This window comes from Crocodylus siamensis, chromosome 4 (genome assembly GCF_052110815.1).
Source record: "Crocodylus siamensis isolate JL-2025a chromosome 4, ASM5211081v1, whole genome shotgun sequence".
Classification (NCBI taxonomy): domain Eukaryota; kingdom Metazoa; phylum Chordata; order Crocodylia; family Crocodylidae; genus Crocodylus; species Crocodylus siamensis.
The window spans coordinates 58,774,599-58,793,450 of record NC_143398.1 but is presented as its reverse complement, the minus strand read 5'-3'; the positions used below and the strand labels follow the sequence as shown (position 1 = coordinate 58,793,450).

At 43.0% G+C, this 18,852-nt stretch overlaps 1 protein-coding gene across 1 annotated transcript in view; it reads left to right on the top strand.

Moving 5' to 3' along the window:
* The window catches only part of SCAF11 (SR-related CTD associated factor 11), a 79,108-nt gene that overhangs the window by 47,032 nt on the left and 13,224 nt on the right, over positions 1 to 18,852 (top strand). The window contains exons 8-10 of the mRNA XM_090042394.1: positions 3,634 to 3,740; positions 4,874 to 4,963; positions 7,656 to 7,768. Of these exons, the coding sequence (XP_089898520.1) occupies positions 3,634 to 3,740; positions 4,874 to 4,963; positions 7,656 to 7,768 (310 nt within the window). The remainder of the gene's footprint in view (positions 1 to 3,633; positions 3,741 to 4,873; positions 4,964 to 7,655; positions 7,769 to 18,852) is intronic.

The following is an 18,852-nucleotide window of genomic DNA, read 5'->3' as shown; positions in this document are numbered from 1 at the left end:
CTAAGTGCTGTACTTTAACAAGGACATGATAAAGCTTGAGGGAGTCCAGAAAAGGGCCACACGTATAGTTAGAGACTTGCACGACAAGCTATACGAGGAAAGGCTGAGGGATCTGGGACTCTTCAGCCTGAAAAAGAGAAGTCTGAGAGGGGACTTGGTAGCAACTTACTGCTACATTAGGGGTGTACATCAAGGGCTTGGTGAACAAGTGTTCATTAGGGCACCCTTGGGGAAAACTAGGAGTAATGGTCACAAACTCCTTGAAGACTGTTTCAGGCTCAACATTAGGAAAAACTTCACAGCTAGGGTGTCCAGACCATGGAATAAGCTCCTTCCAGAGGTGGTGCAGTCATCTACCCTGGAAATCTTCAAGAGAAGACTGGACAGTTGCCTTGCTGGGGTCACCTGACCCCAACTGTCTTTCCTGCTTGGTGCAGGGGACTGGACCTGATCATCTTCTGAGGTCCCTTCCAGCCCTACAATCTATAAATCTATGAAAGTTCAGAGTAGCATGTGCAGAGGTCAGTATTACCATGTATACCAATTCAGTGTTGCACAAACTTCTTTTTAAATCTCTGGCTGTTTACCCCCCCACCCCACCCCCCCAGTCCCTCCTCGGTGTACCCAATCCAGTGACTGCTTCACCCAGGCTGGGACCCATGCTGCAATGCAAATCCCAGAGCAGCTGGAATGAGTGCAGCATGCAGTCTGGCCAGGACAGCAGCTGTGCTGCTTGTGGTGGCTATCACAGCAGCTTTGGGGCTGTACATCAATGCAGCACCTGTTCCACCTACTCCAGGGCCGTGCTGCATGTGGCACTAGGGAACACCTGTTCAGGGTGGGTCCCAGATTGGCTGGAGTGGGCACTGTGTGTGGTGCACATGTCAGAGCAGGTGCTGCTTGTAGTGCAGTCTGGCTGGGATGGCCACCATGTACAGCACAGCACAGCACAGCACAGCAGCTGCTTCAACTAGACTGCAGCATGCAGCATGTTTCAGGTAGTCCAGGATCCACATGCAGCATGGGTCTCAGACTGGCTGGACCAGCCACTGGATCAGGTTTTCTTGGGGGAAGGTTGTAGGGAGGGGGAAGAAGGGTCTGGCCCTGCAACATGGGCACAGGCCATGCTCTATGTGGGTCTGATCAGACCCAGGCAGCACCAGGGGCTGGGTAGCAGAGCTCCTCTGTGAACTGATCCAGCCCACAGGCTTATGTTTGACACCCCTGAGTTAAAGCTTGCCTGATGTTAAAATGATTTCCAACTGGGTCAGGACTCCAGTGATCTCAGGAAACATTTAAATGCCCCTTATTACACTGGCAGAGGTTTTACAGTATTATTAAAGAATAGTACCTTCAAAGGTACCCATGTGTGAAAAGATAGCTTTGGTTAACGTACTTCTAAACCAGTGATGCTCCGTCAGGGTGTTGGGTTACCCATCGTGCTACAGAATCCTTTGAAAGGTGCTGCAGGTGATGTGAAGAGATACACGTGTGAACCGATAAGCGAGTAAGGGCAGACTTAGGCTCTTTCTGTCTAGCTGCTCCCCCACTGCCCAGCCACTCTGCAAGGTGGTAAGCCCTGTAATAAATTAGTTTTCAAAATGGGGTGCCTCTCAATTAACAAAAAGTTATAGAGGGGTGTCTCAAGTCTGACAAGGAATGCCTTGAGTCCAGGAAAAGTTGAGAACCACTGTCTTAAAGGATTTTTTTTTTAGGGGGTGGGGCATTCTTCCTCAAGTAACACTGCTTTTCAAAGAATGTGAACAAGAAATCTTTCGTTTTTAATCAGTGATACACTTGTTGGGCAAGTGAGAAACATTGATTTTTTTTTTTCTCCTCTTAGTTTCATAGTTTCTAGAGTCGGAAGGGACCTGAGCAGATCATCAAGTCCGACCCCCCGCCATAGCAGGAAAGAGTACTGGGGTCAAACGACCCCAGCAAGGTGTACAGCTAGCACATCTTCCCCATCCCCCACCAGATTTTTAAGATGGTGTGCATATTCTGTGGAGTTTGCCAGAGTGGTTGAAATTTTTGTTGGATTACTCCAAGTGTACAATGAGGAATTTTGGAAATAGTATAAAACATGTAATAGAGTACAGGTGTCCTATCTAAATTCTAATAAACTAAGATATATTTGAGAAGACAGTGGTCAGGTAAATTTTTGGAGACTTACAAAGTAAATTTCAAGAAGAAAACTGTATCTAACAAAAACCATTACATGAATTGAGTTTTTTTTACCTTTCAAAAAACAATACTTTTAGAGTTAAAATTCACAAATGCATAATAACTCTCTTGCAGTTTGTGCAAAGTAGTGACCATTTTATAATATCCCACATTGAGTTACCCAGTCACTCATAAGCTCTGTGTCTTTGTAAGACAATTCTGATGTTACCAGCTTATACAGTGAATACACCAGATTCTGTTGAATTGGACCAGAACAAAGCAAAAAAAAATCTAATCCTGACCTCAACCACAGTAACTCTTTTTACAGTGACTTGGTATGATGAATAAGTACAAATGGTGTTAGAGGAGTATGAGGTTGGTATTGATTTACAATTTTTTTGGAGGAATTGAGTATGTGTACAGTTTTTTTTTTTTCTTTGTTGGAAATATCATGGAATATGTTGTAGAGATGCATTGAACCAACATCCATCCACCTGTCCACGCCCCCCGCCCCCTCCTGCCCCAACTGAATCACTGGGAAGATCTTGTCTCAGTACACAGATCAGGACCCTCAACTCATGGTTTCTCTTAAAATCTTGTCCAACTCTCCCCCACTATCCTAGTGTCTCCTGTTTGTAAACAGCTGCTTCTTCCTTCTCAAGTGTCTCTTATGCTTTCACCATCATAATCCAGTCCTTTTTCAGCCTTTGAATTGCTGTATGCTTCTGTCCAGTGATGTTGTGTGCTTTTGCTGAGGTTTGACACACAAATTGAGAAGCCTGTTGCAGAATTCTCTGCTTCTAAGTCCTTTAAAGCAGAGCCCAGTTGCATGTATTGCCTCATAAGTCTGTCCCTATATATCCACAGGTCTATACCCAAAAGTCTTCTGTGCTTTTCAACTGTCTCCTTAGGGTCTCTCTACTAAATAGTGACTCAGAGGCAGGCTGGTAACCAAGCCTTTCCTTTTTCCAGTGCTGGAATTTGATACTTCTTTACCAGAATAGGTCAATGGAAGTATTATTATGAGTTATCAATGATGAAATAAGTTTTCTTAACCTAAACTTTTTTTAAAACCTGTCATCATTTAACCATTATGAGCATGTCCTAGTGTATGGGGTATACAGACATTTTGGCACACTTGTTAAAGGAATTACAAAAAAGGATTGAAAAACATTCAAGAGAGTATTATTTTAAATATTTTTATATGCCAAAGCTAGAGAATATTTTGAAAAATTAAAATTGCCTTGTGAAGAAGGTACATAAAGAAGACTAAATTCAATTATTTGAGAATAAAAAACAGATTTTAATTGGCTTTAACTGCAAGCCAATATTGGATTAATTATATAGCCAGTGAGATGCCTCAATATTGTTATCTAAATGAGATTTTACTGGTGTATTTCTGTAAATCAACATGTTTTCATTGCTAAAGATTTAGTATTGGATCTGTTTAATTTTAATTTTATTTTGTAGCCCAGAAGACAGACCTGCTCAAGTGAGCATTTCAGAAATCATTTCTACAATAAAATTCCGTCCAGTATTCGCACTGGAGAATCTTTTTCTGGTTATAGAAGTGACTGGTTAGTATATGCTAATGCTTTGCCTGCAGTTAATTGCATTTTAGCATTGTGGGTATCATACTTAAATTATACCTCCATTTATGTATCATTGCCTGAAAACATTGAAAAACTTTCAACTTTTTCTTTGCTCACTGCCAAGCAAAGGTCTGTGGTTATCCTTGAAAATGTTAACAATTAATATCACAAACTGTTTCCTTTTCACCAGTCATCTCTGTTCAGCATACTACCTGATTGCTCGCCCAAGTCTAGGCTTTATGGGATTTAACCACATATTTGAAATACAAGCATGTGTTTAAGTGCTTAACTGGATGAATTCAGGCCTTAAATACTTAGGAAAGGGCCAGAAAAAGAGAAGTTCAGGAATTTAGGTTGCTATGTAGGAGGGAGAATCTTCTTTGATTGTTTTACTCAGCTCAGTGAGGAATACATGTCTTTACCTGAACCACCCTTGCTAAGTTGAACCAGTATATTTAAATAAATCATTAATAAAAACACAGATGACTTGAGAGTTGGGAAGAGTGGGGTTAGGGGAAGGAAATGTTTGGGACCTCATGAAATACAGAAGTCTAAAGTGATAAAAAAGTAATTAATGCCTTAAAGAATATTAATTCAATAATATAGAACCTAAAATGGTACTTGTATATCTTGTATTATAAGGGAATAAACTTACTTGTCCTGTGTATATCAGTGTGAATTTTGCTAGGTTTGTTCAGTTTCTTCAGTTTTTAGCTTCCTCATGGACCTTTTCTCAAAGTTGCACATTTTGAAAGCCTCCCTAAAGGGAGTGAACAACTGCTGATGCACAACTCATTCTAGGAAGTTCATGAATTCAGTTCTACCTTGACCTCTGAACTGTAATATGGCAAATCATAACTTCAGTTGTATCTATTTAATCTGGACAAAAGGTCAAAAATGCTATCTTTATGACACTTCAGTAACTCCTCATCTACCACAAGTTTGTGTAGTTGTGGAATATTCTTACTTAGCGGAAGATTTTAGAGAAATCAGATGATACCATTTGAAAGTGTTACAACATAATTTGGTGAAAATGCCTTTTAATATGTTGATTGCTAAAGGTGCAAAACATCCATTACATAAACTTATTTAAATATGTTTTGAAATTTATCTTTCAGTACAGAACTTACAGAAATTAATGCAATGATAAGGCATAAGAGACGAGAAATAGAATTGTTATGGTCTTCTGCGCGAGCTAGAGTTGAAAGGTAAATGAAGTTTATCCAAACTGGTTGTGCTTTGAAGTGGTTAAATGGGAATTGCTGGGTTTAAAATCAGATTTGGGATCAAATTGCTTTTTAGGTTTAATATTGTTAACTATAAACCAAAGAACTAAAATTTATGTCCTCATAATTTTCTGGTTTAATAGCATGTTGAACTCTGGTTTAATGGAGATTAAGACCTTTTTTATATATATTATTGTAAAGACCCGTAATTGCTCCTCTTATGTTAACCTTGCCAGATACTGAATTCTGAATCTGTTGTACATATTCAGACTTAACAGCCCTGGGAAATGCTTTGCATTATTTAAGTGATTGCAATTTTTCACCATATTTAAATGTTTTTATGCAATACATAGTTAACTGTGGAATTCATTGCCACAGGAGGTGGTAGAGGCAAATGGTATAGCCGGGTTAAAAAGGAACTAGGCATATTTATGGACAAATCTATTAATAGCTGTTGAAAACAAAGATTGGAGATGTTTTCTTTGGCATGCGTAAACCAATAATGGTGGATTCCAGGAAGGCTAATATAAGGGATACATCACTCTAGATCAGCAGTTCTCAACCTTTTTGGACTTTTAGGCCAGTCCCTTGTAGATGCATGTTATTGGTTAACCATTTTAACCAGTAACATTATGGGAGTTTAAACGGGTACTTAATTATTATTTACCTCCCTAGAGAAAACGTAAATCTTGTAACACATAAAATAGAAATAAAGGAAGGAGCTATCATGGGCTCAGCTGATTTAATATCTACCTTATTTCTCATATAATTTAGCAACCATCAAAATATTCATCAAGATATTTGAACTCGTACATTTAACTGTCTGAGATCTAGTTTTTACTACTTGAGTGTTGGACACCACATATGATTACTCAGTAGTAAAAGTGGAGTGCACATACAAAGAACAACCTTACTATGGAGTATCTTTTTTCTGGGATAAGGTTACTCAAGGGGAAAAAACCTGTAGTAACTTTGCCTGATGGTCACTTTGTGGGAGAAAATGTCTATTCCCTTCCCCAGGTCAGTTTCATCCCTAGGTGGCTGTTTGCCACCTAGGGTTCTCTATACAAAAGATCTCTAAACAGCCTCAGGTCATCTAACAGTGGGGCTCTGTAATAATACTGCCGACTGTGGGTAGCAGCTTGAGAAGACTTGGTCATGTGTTTTACGCTATGCAATAAATTTACTACAGAGTGAACTCTGGGACCAGTTACTCCGTAGCATTTATGTTTTGGTTACGCACGCCAACCCTGGAGAAAAAATTCCTTCATTTTCAACCTCTAAGTTTCTTAATTTTTAATAAACTTGTTATTTAAACTAATTAGTTAAGCAAACTGACATAAGAAAACATTCTCTGACCCACAGTAAAGGCTTCTGCTGTCTAAAGTTGATATAAAGTTGTTGGAGTTGTGGTTATAGGTGCTCAGCCAGTGATTGCACCAGGTCAGTGGGTTGACTTACAGTGGATAGAAAATATAGTCCCTTTTTAATATTGTTTATTAAGTTCATATTAATTTAAATTAGAATAAAAATGCTTGTCATTGTTTTATGTTTATTTTTTTTAAATATACTTACATGAGAGTTAAATAAAATCAACTTTTAAATGTTTTAAGTCATTTTGACAAATTTTTTATTATTGTATGGTTCCATATGTTATTAATTAGATTAAGCCACATTTCACTTAGGCTGTACCAGTGAAAATCACCTTAAGCTGCATTTACAATCACCGTAAGTAGATTTCAGCATACTGATAGTATCACAGTTACCTCCTTTTACAAGAGAGATCAAACTATCCTTGGACCAGTTTTAAAGATGAGGAAGCTGAGAAATGGAGAAAGAAATAATTGGTGAAAGTCACCTAGCAAGCTAATAAAAGAGCTTGGTTTAAAATTCAGGTTTTTGTCACACTCTTCTTTTCTGTCCATTTTGCCTTACTGCATTAAACAGTGAATATTCCTCATGTGTCAGTTTTATGTTGCAATGGAGCAAGATCCTCAGGCAGTACTTTGCTGTCTGACGAATAACATGGGCAATGTGTAAGGGGTGCACGCAAGTGTATGTGCACCCCCAAGATTGGCCATGCACCCCCTGGAAGCACCAGCTGAGAAACTGAAAGTGCCAGTGGAAGTTTCATCGCTGGTGGTTCTGTGCTTGGTGATCTGCTGCTGGGGGAACCCTCAGAGTCTTTGATCAGCCAGGGAGACACCCCTGCCTTCCTGTCGGCTATCTGGTGCCCCCCTCAGACTTGGGAGGCACCAATTACCCATAACCAATCACAGTCTAGTCAAATGTGCCTCAGAGTGAGTCCCTGCTTCAGCCCAAGCTAAAAATATATGGAGTAACTTCAGAGTGCCACAGCAGGACTCTAGATTCTTTCCCAAACCCTACTGCAGGTTTGTTATGTTTTTAATCAGAAATATATAGAGAGAGAAATCTTAATCTGGCTGCTGGTAAAGAAGAATTCTTGGAAAAAATGTTTTCTGAAGAAGAGCTCATTTATCAGCTTTTAGTGTCTGTATCGTGTGTTTTATCTGGCAGTCCTGGCTAGGCCAGATATTCCATTTGCTATATGGTGAAACCTGATACTATTTACTTAGCGTATTAAATGACACTATAGTGCCTTATTTCCAAAACTACTCCTAAATCATTGCTTAAATGTTCTTTAATTTTCCAGCATTCCCTTCATGTCTTGTGAAGCTGAAGCTGGAATAGAAACTTTTCTCTTTGCTTCAACATCAGTTCCAGGAACCGTTTTCCCAACAAATAGCCGACCTTTGGAAAACTTTGGTAAACTTTTTTTTTGTAAGTTTTATTTATAGTTCATGTAGACTTATTGTCCATGTATGATTTTTTTTAAAATAATGTGTAGTGAGGTAAGGGTGTGCGAAACAGGCCGTTTTCGATTCAGATTCAACCTGAATCGGCGGACAGTGATTTGATTTGGATCACTGTCCTGATTTGATTTGGCCAAATCCAAATCTGAAGATTCAGTGCTGATTTGGAGAATCAGCGATTTGCCCATAGACACAGCTTTAAATGTTTTTTCTACATACCTTGAGGTATCAGGTGTGACTTGTGAATGCAGAGATGGTGGGGTGGATGGAGCATCCCATAGGAGTGCGGGGGGGGGCACCCTGCATGTTTGGTGGTGGACCCACTTCCAGGTCCATAATCGGGTGCACAGGGGACCCTTCCGCGCCCCTTCCCCCCACCCCCAGCTCAGCAGTCAGCTGCAGGGGGGCTCTGGGTACCCCCCCAGCCCCAGGAGGCACCAGTTGCTGAGCCAGGAAGAGAAGGGGGCGTTCCACGCGTGCTCCGCAGCGGACTTGGAAGTGGACCCAGAAGTGCTTCTGGTCTACTGTTGCGTCTGCTGCCAAGCATGCTGGTGATAGCACTGACACCCCCACCCCACTCCCCCGCCACACTCCCATGGGACACTCCATCTGCCCAACCATCTCACTGTTCACAAACTGCCTAGTACCTTGAGGTATATAGAAAAAACATTTAAAGGTGTGTTTATGTCCAAATCATCAAATCTCTCCAAATTGATTTGGAGGGTTCCATTTCCACTTGGAGAGATTAAAGGGTCTCCTGATTCTGTTCAGATTTGGAGATTTAGCCACTGAATTGGGCCGAATCTCTGCCGAGTTGTATTGGCGACCAAAGCTTTGCATAGCCCTAGTGTGTAGCTATTAAATTGTAACAAAATGTAGTCTAATTGGTAAACATCAAATTCATCTGATTTATAATCTATTTCTGTGGTTAAAATGTACAGAGTAAACTCTCCCACTTGCTAAATGGTCTATTACAACAACACACTCCTTTTCGTTTGGTGCGAAGAAACATGCTTTCTATTTTAAAAGGTTTCTTGTGTAGTTTAATAACTATTTTCTCTATCAACATTGTAGGAAACTTTTAGTCTTATAACTTTAGCAGTTTTGTTGACGCATTGTTAGTTGCTTAAAAACACGGAGTGGGCAGTGTATTGTAGGGAACATTCCTTTCTTGTGTAGCTGTTTTTAGAAGTAGTTCATTGGTGGGTTATGAGAGAGTGTTTGGGCACAGCCCTTTGGGTCATGAGAAGGTGTTCATGTATTATACCCCACAAGCTTTGGGGAAGAGACTTGCAGAATCATTTGGTCTTGAGGGAAGGAGGGGGCAGGGAAGAAGCGCATACTCTGTCTCTTCTGCCTCTTGCTGCTGGAACTGCAGTCCAGTGTCTGCTTCAGTCTCTTCTATCTCCAAACTCAAAGAGAAGAGAGCTCTTCCTCCCCTCCCACAATCTCCAGTATTCTGAAGCAGGAAAAGCAGAGCTCTCAGCAGAAGCAGTGATTCAGATTTAAATGCCAGGTAAGTATGGGAAGAATCTAAAGGCTTCTTGCTTCAACAGGGACACAGTTGGCAAGGAAAAGGAGCGAGAAGTGGGGTGGGGGAGAGTGAGAGCAGTTCTTATAGCAAAAAAAACCCAAAAGACTTCCTAAATGTTTCTGTTAATTTTTTTCCCTCTCCTCGGTCCTTTCCTGGTTTTATGTCAACTAGTGCATCCAGTAGCAATAGGTAAACATATTTCTTCTGCTCTGGTGAGGTACCGGAGGACTGGAAGAGGGCCAACGTGGTCCCCATCTTCAAAAAAGGCAGGAAGGAGGACCCGGGAAACTATAGGCCGGTTAGTCTTACCTCGATCCTAAGCAAGCTGTTTGAGAAAATTATGCTGGCACACATCCAAGAGGGGCCAGCAGGGGACTGCATGCTTAGGGGCAACCAACATGGGTTCATCAGTGGCAGGTCCTGTCAGACCTTTTACGATCAGATCACCAGATAATTAGACGGAGGGGTAGCAGTGGATATAGTCTTCCTGGACTTCCGGAAGGCTTTTGACACTGTCTCTCACCCCGTTCTCATTAAGAAACTGGGGGGCTGTGGTGTAGACACCCACACAGTCAAATGGGTCGCCAGCTGGCTGGAGGGCCGCACCCAAAGGGTGGTAGTGGATGGGTCCTTCTCAACCTGGAAGGACGTGGGCAGTGGGGTTCCGCAGGGCTCGGTCCTCGGGCCCGCACTGTTCAACATCTTCATCAGTGATTTGGACGAGAGGGTAAAAAGCACCCTGTTCAAATTTGCTGATGACACTAAGATGTGGGGGGACGTGGGCACACTGGAAGGATGCAACAGGCTACAATCAGACCTAGACAGCTTACAAGGGTGGGTGGACGAGAATAGGATGGGATTCAACACAGACAAGTGCAAGGTGATGCATCTCGGGAGGAACAACCGGCACCATACCTACAGGTTAGGGAACTCCCCTCTTGTCAGCACGGAGACGGAAAAGGATCTTGGGGTCATCATTGACTCCAAGATGAACATGGGCCGGCAGTGTGGGGAGGCAGTTAGGAAGGCCAACCGCACCTTGTCATGCATCTACAGATGCATCTCGAGCAGGTCCAAAGAGGTGATCCTCCCCCTCTATGCGGTACTGGTCAGGCCGCAGCTGGAGTACTGCATCCAGTTCTGGGCGCCACACTTCAAGAGAGATGTCGACAGCATGGAGAGGGTCCAGAGGAGGGCCACTCGCATGATCAGGGGACAGCAGGGCAGGCCCTATGAGGAGAGGCTACGGGACCTGAACCTGTTCAGCCTCCAAAAGAGAAGGCTGAGGGGGGGATCTTGTGGCCTGTTATAAACTAGTCAGGGGTAATCAGCAGGCACTGGGGGAGTCACTGTTCCCCCGAGCACCGCCAGGAGTGACCAGGAATAATGGTCACAAGCTGGCAGAGGGTAGGTTTAGGTTAGATATCAGGAGGCGCTACTGCACGGTCAGGGTGGCTAGGGTCTGGAACCAACTTCCAAGAGAAGTGGTGCAGGCTCCTACCCTGGGGGTGTTTAAGAGGAGGTTGGATGAACACCTTGCTGGGGTTGTTTGACCCCAGTATTCTTTCCTGCCATGGCAGGGGGTCAGACTAGATGATCTACTCAGGTCCCTTCCGACCCTAGAAACTATGAAACTATGAAAACAGTTAGAAATTGAGTAATTAATGTGGATGTTCCAGTCATGTTTTCACAGTTGATGCTTACTAATCCATATCCTCTCTGTTGGTTCTCGTGCTATTTGAGATTCAGGAGCACACTTCAGTAGTTCATATTTCAAAGGACTAAAATTTGAGGGGCTATCCACAGGTGGGAATTGTTTTTAAATAGCAGAATAGCAGTTGCTTTATAGCTATAGTCAATTTTCCAATGCAGACAAGAATTTTTATATTTTTCAAATGAAAGATTTTAAGTCCTCTGGGTATTGGAGGCTGGAACAGAGAAAAACTTGACAGCAGCTTAACACTTTGTGTTACTTTCTAATTGTACCTATAAAGTTTGAAGTTTTATTTGACTATAGTTTTAAATACTGGTTACTTTAATGCACTTTTTTCACCCTTGGAAGAACCCAACTTTCTGGTTGCAGACATTTGACTTTATTGCTGGGTTTAGGAGTTAGTGAGAAGGGCTCTTTACAGGAAGCTTGATGACTTCTATGTTGTAATAGAGAGGTGGGGTGAGAAGGAGCATGAGAGAAACAGCTGTTTTTTAATGATGCATTGAGCAGGGTTCAAGGAAATTTGCTGCTATGAACAGTGAGAGTGCTAGACTGCCTCCCCTTAGATGATCATTCCATGTCCTGTCATGTTCAAATTTCAGTCCAAAATGTACATACTATTGCTTAATCTACAGCCTTAGCGAGGTCCACATTGGTGCATGGTTCCACTATCTGTGGGCAGATCAGTTGATGTTTTATAGTCTCCCAGATTTGTATGTGATGTTTGCATTTAGAGTGTTGCCACAGATAATGTGTTTTTTAGTCTTACTGAGCCCTGAATGGAGGCAGTTCAAGCTTCTCCATTCAAGCTCTGTGCCTACATGAAGATGTTTGGCAGTTTTGATACTTATCCTAACTCCTTTTTGGGTCACCTCATCATAATTGCCACAATTTTATTGGTGAGGCATAGGCATAATGAGATGATGAGGCTTCTGTGTTAATCTGCACCAAAAATAAATAAATTTATAGAATTTATAGGAAAGATTAAAGCAAGTCCCAAATTATTACTTGTTCTAGCAACTCATCTACAAGTGCTGATGACATGACTGAGTGAGAGAGAAGGTAAAAAATGAAGGCTCCACAAAGGCAAAGGAGAGAAATTGACAAAAATAATATTGCAAGACAATCTACAGAAATACAAAAATGTAATCAGAGAGAGAGATGGGAGAGAGGGCCAGAGTGGCGGGTGAGAGGTGAAATGAGAGAGAGCAGAAACACTGGTCTATTAGGAGAACTTGGAGGAACAGATGTGAGTGTTTCAAACTCTTCGTAGATAATCTATCCTAAAATTCACCTTGGTTTAATTCTATGGAGATAAAGGGCAGTATGAGATGGGAAGTAGTAACATAACCTTTTACAGGCACTAACCTGACTTCTGGTTTGCATCAGTCATTTGAAAAGCTTACCACAGAAGAATAGTTGGTAGTCCACTTTCAGTGGCATGCAAGTAAGTCTGAGAGAATATCTGTAGAAGATTCATACATTGTAAGGCTGGAAGGGACCTTGGAAGATCATTGGGTCCAACTCTCTGCACCCAGCAGGAAAGATAACTGGGGGTTAGGTGACCCCAGCAAGGTGACTGTCTAGTTCAGGGCTCAGCAACTCCTGGCACACATGCTGAGCATGGCACCATTTTGCCAGCACACCACTGCCAGACCGGGCTCCAAGCAGCTGGGAGCCACTGAGCCCAGGCTGCTCCCAGCAGGCAGCTGGAAGGCTGCAAGCCCTGCTGCAAGCAGACTGGCCTCCATGGGCTGGCTATAGCCAGGAGGCTGCAAACAGCTGCTCTGTGCCTACATGCTGAAACATTCTGGCTTCTTCCGAGGAAGACATTTTTCCGGGGTAGGTGATTGCACCACGTCAGGAGGGAGCTTATTCCACAGTTTGGACACCCTGACGGTGAAGAAGATTTTCATATTGTTGAGCCTGAATTTGTCTTCCAGGAGTTTGTGACCATTACTCCTAGTTTTGCCCTCAGGTGCCCTGGTGAACAGTTGCTCACCGAACCCTTGACGTACTCCCCTAGTGTAGTGGTAAGCTGCTACCAGGTCCCCTCTCGTCTTCTTTTCTTCAGGCTGAAAAGTCCCAGATCCCTCAGCCTTTCCTTGTATGGCTTGCCGTGTAAGGGAATGATCATACGGGTGGCTCTTCTTTGGACTCCCTCAAGCCTGTCCATGTCCTTGTTAAAGTGTGATACCCAGAACTGGATGCAGTACTCCAGGTGCAGTCTCACCAGTGCTGAGCAGAACGGAAGAATCACCTCCTTGGTTCTGCTGGAGATGCACCAATTGATGCATGCAAGAGTATTATTTGCCTTACTGGCTACAGCATTGTACTGCCGGCTCAAGTTCATACTGTGGTCTTTTATTACCCCCAGGTCCTTTTAATTTTGGTGCTAGTCAGTTTGGTGCCACCAAGCCTGTACATGTGTTGGGTGGGGGTTGCTCATCTCAAGGTGGAGCACTTTACATTTCTTGACGTTGAACTTGATTAGATTCTGATCTGCCCAACTCGCTAACCTGCCTAGGTCCGCTTGTATCTGTAGCCTATCTTCAAGCATGAGCACGTTTCCCGATAACTTGGTGTCGTACGCAAACTTGGGCAGTGAGCTCTTGACTCCCACATCCAAAGCGTTAATAAAGATGTTGAAAAGTACCAAGCACTAACCCCTGTGGGACACCACTGCCAACTTCTCACCAGGATGGCACAGAACCGTTCACTACAACTCTGGGTCCTATTCTGCAGCCAGTTTCTCACCCACCTGACTGTCTTGGAGTTAAGCCAACGATCCTCCACTTTTCTCATGAGAATGTTGTGGGATACTAGAGCAGAGTTCTTTTGGAAGTCAAAGTATACAATGTCAACCTGGTCTCTCGTGTCCAGGTGGCAAGTTACCTGGTCATAGAAAGAGATGAGGTTGGTAAAGCAAGACCTGCCTGTGATGAAGCCATGCTGGCTGTCATTCAGAATCTTACCTTCTGCAGGCTTATCATAGATAGACTCCTTGATGAACTTTTCTAGGATTTTTTTAGGATGGAAGTTAGGTTGATTGGCCTATAGTTACCCAGGTCCTTCCTCCTGCCCTTCTTGCAGATGGGCACAACATTGGCCCTCTTTCAGTCCTCAGGGACTTCTCCGGAGTGTCACAAGTTGTGGAAGAGTTTTGCCAGGGGTTCTGCAATTACTTCGACTGGCTCCTTCAGCAGTCTCTCAGATGAAGATCATATGGTCCAGCTGACTTGTATATGTCTAATGTTTTTAATTGGTCATACACCAATTCTATGGTATTAACATGAAAGTGATTACTCCTACCTTGCTCATCCTGTACTCTTCCTGGCATTGTTATCCCCTTGGTCTGGCGAAAGATGGAGGCAAAGTGGTCATTCAGGAGTTCAGCTTTCTTGTGGGTGCCAGTAACAAGCTCTCCTGAGTTGTTGGGCTATGGTGCCACACTCCCATTTGTTTTCCTCTAGTTCCCTGTGTGCCTAAAGAAAGACTTCTTGTTGTCCTTGATTCCCGTTGCTAATCTAAATTCGATCGATGCTTTAGCCTTTTTTATCTGTTCCCTGCAAACGCAGGCCACCATGGAATAGTCCTCCTTGGGGCTTGCCCAGAGCTTCCATTGTTTATAAGCCTCTTTCTTAAGAGGACTGTGATTTCCCTGTTTAGCCAAGAGGGCTTCCCAGCCCTTGTTACCTTTTCTTTGCATGGGAATGGACTTCCTTTGTGCTTCAAGGATAGTGTCCTTAAGGAACAACCACTCTTTGTGCACACCTTTCACCTTTGATCCCTGGTCCTGCAGCACTTCCCTTACTAGTGACCTAAGTTTGTTGAAATCTGCATTTTTGAAATCTAAGACTTCAATCCTAATATCAGATTTATCTGCCTTGCATCGGACAGTGAACATGATGGTTTTGTGATCACTGTTGCCCAGACTTCCCTCTATATTTATGTCGGTCACCAGGTAGTCTCCTTTGGCTAGGATCAAGTCCAGCAGAGCGTCACCTCTGGTTGGCTCATGCACCTCCTGAATCAGGATCTGCTCCTTGACACATAGGTCAGGAAGGATTACAACCAGTCCAACTTGGCCAAGTGTTCTTCCCAGGAGATGTCTGGATAATTAAAATTACCCTTGACAACCATGTCATGCGCACATGCGGCCTCAGTCAATTCTTGGGTGAACTCCAGATCAAGTTCCTCCCCTTAGTTTGGTGGTCTGCAGTATACACCTACAGTTAGGTCTCTCTTGCTGAACCTTCCCCCCACAACTTAACTCAGGAGGTTTCAAAATGTAATCTGTGAGAAGCCAGCTTTATTCTTAAATGAATTATTCTTATGGAGGAGGATTTTGAAAGACTTCAGTTACCATGTTGAAGAGTTTAGGTAGTGTTTTTATAATTGTACTACCTACTTCAACTCTGTTTTCCCTGTTGATTCTGAGACAAAATACCCTGTATTACACTCTGGTTTGGGTAGTCAGCCTGTGCTTTTTGGTGCAATTAGAACTCCTTTTATTTAAAAAAAAATAAAAATTACTAAGTCTCTTCTGTAATTTTTCGCTGTTTATATTGTAGTAAGAAATATTTCATATGTCAAAGTGTTTTCTCCTCGCTGATGGATTTTGGAAGTGTGACATGGATTGTCATTTCTGCCTTTCCCTTATGAATCCTAATCCTGATTTTCTTTCAAATACCTTGCAAATATTTTCTGAAAGAAGGTCAGTTGCTAAAGTTCACGATCTGTGGATAGAAGTGAATGGTTGAAATCTCTGGCTTCACCTTTCAGGTCATTTGACTATAGTTATAGCAGGTTTAAAGACCTGATTAAGTTTGCTTTGAATTTCAGATGTTCGAGACTACATAGTTGGTTGATCAACATAAGATTACCTCCATAGGATGTCAATGGCTGTGCTCACAGAGTAATGTTATTTCAAATTCCTCTGCTTACCTGGCATTCCTTCAAACCCCTTTTAGTTCTTTTGTTGTCTCAAATACAGAATCTTTTATAGAAATTCTATTTTTCTCAACACCGGTTGCATCGGATTCTCATCAGTGTTTAAACCAAGATTGGATATTTTTATAGAAGACACCTTCTAGTTCAGTTTTAAAATCCTATGGCCTACTTTATCCTGGGGGTGGGATCAGGCTAAAACAGAGATGGGCAATTATTTTGGCTGGAGGGCTGCTTAATGAGTTTTGGTGAGCTGTCAAAGGCCACAAGGGTAGCCTCACCCCTTATAGTTTCATATTCATAGTTTCTGGGGTCGGAAGGGACCTGAGTAGATCATCTAGTCCGACCCCCTGCCATGGCAAGAAAGAGTACTGGGGTCAAATGACCCCAGCAAGGTGTACATCTAACCTTCTCTTAAAGACCCCCAGGGTAGGAGCCAGCACCACTTCTCTTGGAAGTTGGCTCCAGATCCTAGCCGCCCTGACCGTGAAGTAGCGCCTCCTGATATCTAGCCTAAACCTGCCCTCTGCCAGCTTGTGACCATTATTCCTTGACAGGTGCCCCACCTCTTGGTTGCCACCTTGGGACCAGAAGTCCCATCTCTAACTCCTGCCTGGTGCCACTGGAAGTCTCTTCCAGAAGTGCTCCTTTTGTGGGGGAAGCGGTGGAGTTGCCATCGTGGAACTGGAAAAAATCCCCAAATTTATGTACTAAAAATCAGACTTCTACTACAACATGTTTTGTTTCAAAAAATATTTTCATCCTGATTTGTGTGTTTATGTAGTGTATGTAGAGGTGATTTGTATAATAGCTCAAAATCAAGTCTTACTCTTGTATATTGTTTGTGGGGCGTGGTTGGGGAGTGGGTGCATGTGTGTGGGTATGGTGGGTTGTGCATGTTGAGGGGGCCCCCTACACACTTTCCCTTCTTCCCTTCCCCCTCCACCCCCCCCATGGCGCACAGTCCACGACAGCAGCAGGTAGCAGGCACTCGTAGCCTGTGGCAGGCAGAGCCCCTGGTAGTATGTGGCTCTGGCTGAATCCTGGAAGTTGCACATGGTGGAAGGGAGAGGGGCCAGGCCACTAGATTCATCACGTGGGGCTCCCAGCTCCGCCTGTCTGAATTCCAGGAGCTGCACGTGGCAGCAGGGAGTGGAACTAGACTTCTGGCTCCATCACGCACAGCTCCCAGCTAAGTCTCAGGAGCTGCATGTGAGCCGTGGGGAGTCTCGCACGATGGAGTTGACTCTGGCCCCATGCATCTGCCGGCCCTGCACTCCAGGCTCTGTGCTCCCACCAGCCCTGGCCCTGCACTCCCTCCATCCTGCTCCAGTCCTAGCCCACTCCTGCCGTCACTGGCCCTGCGCTCTTGCTCAGCTGCATCTTACCTTATGCCCACTGTTGCTTCCCTACCTGCTGCCTAGAGTGCTGTAGCAGGGACAGGAGGAGGAGCCAAGCAGTTCCCTGGGTAGCTGTAGCAGCCCTGCCCAGCTGTGTACACTGACCAAGGTTAGGGCCCTCCTGTGAGCAAGGATGGGAGCACAGACTGCTGCCCTGCCAGGAGTAGGTGGGGCTCAGTCCCACATGGAGCTCAGCAGGGGCAGCCACACGCGGGATACAATTAATAGTTGGGCAACCATCTATTGCGATGAAATCGCCTGTCAAGCCAGATCTAACCCACAGGCCATATTTTGTAGGCCCCTGGGCTAAATAATTACAGTGTTCCCTTTTCTGCCCTTTCAGATTCATAGATCATGAACCATTTTGCAACATACCTTTTATAACCTGTCCTCAAATGACATGCCACTACTTAGTAGGCAATGTATTCTATTAGCAGAGCAGCAGATGAGGCCTTAGGTCCCTTAAACACTTTTTATGTTGTTTATTCCCCTTTTGGTGAATTCAGAAATCTACTAAGCTGAAACGTTTCACAGTGTAAAATTATGGGAAATATAAGAATAAGAATTCAGTAGCTTCCTATTAAGACTTGGAATTGTGACTTTGTAAGCATGGTACCATATAGTCTGTCATTCTGTGACAATGCAACCTCCTGCAGAATCCAGCTCTTAAAAGAGAATTGAGTTCTAGCCCCTATGATTGAAAATATAACATTAAAGTTTGAATTAAAATATAAACTAATGTTCTTTTTCTAAATCTGGATACAGCCTGAAACACTGATTTTAATGACTGTGATGTGTCTTTAATTGCTTTGGGATATTAGCTTTGAAACTGTAACCCAATTTAAATGTCAGTATTGTTAACTACTGCATTGCCAGTCATTTTAACAAAAGCAGCTAATTTGCTGGTTTATAATCCTGTACCAGATTATATGATTTCCCAGATGCAAAAAGTCCCAACTCTTCTCTTTCCAAGCTGTAAAATCCTCTAGCTTCACTATGACGGGTTTTTTTAATAACACTCGTACAAAAATCTTTGGCACATTGAAAACTGAATTATGAGCTGTACAAATTAGCACAATATCAGACCATCAAAAGAGGTCCTGTGCTGCTTGTATTACTTACTTTCACCACAATCAGTTACTGGAGTGGCCTCAAGTCACAGAGCTTGCAACTGAGTTTATATTCAGTTGATCGTGGAGCACTCAGGGTCTTGTGTGTAATGTGGAAAGGTAAGTTTGCATTGTCCAAATCAGATTTTAGTAGGAGTGATACAGTCGGTACACTTTTCCTGAGGAAATACATTGATAGTAATTTTTAAATACACATCTTGCAGTAATTTTGAACTTTGCATTATGCGTTTGCAAATATGCCTCATTCCTAGCATTTTTTGCCATTCTGTGCTTTTGAAGAAAAAACATGCATTGGCTAAAATGATAGAC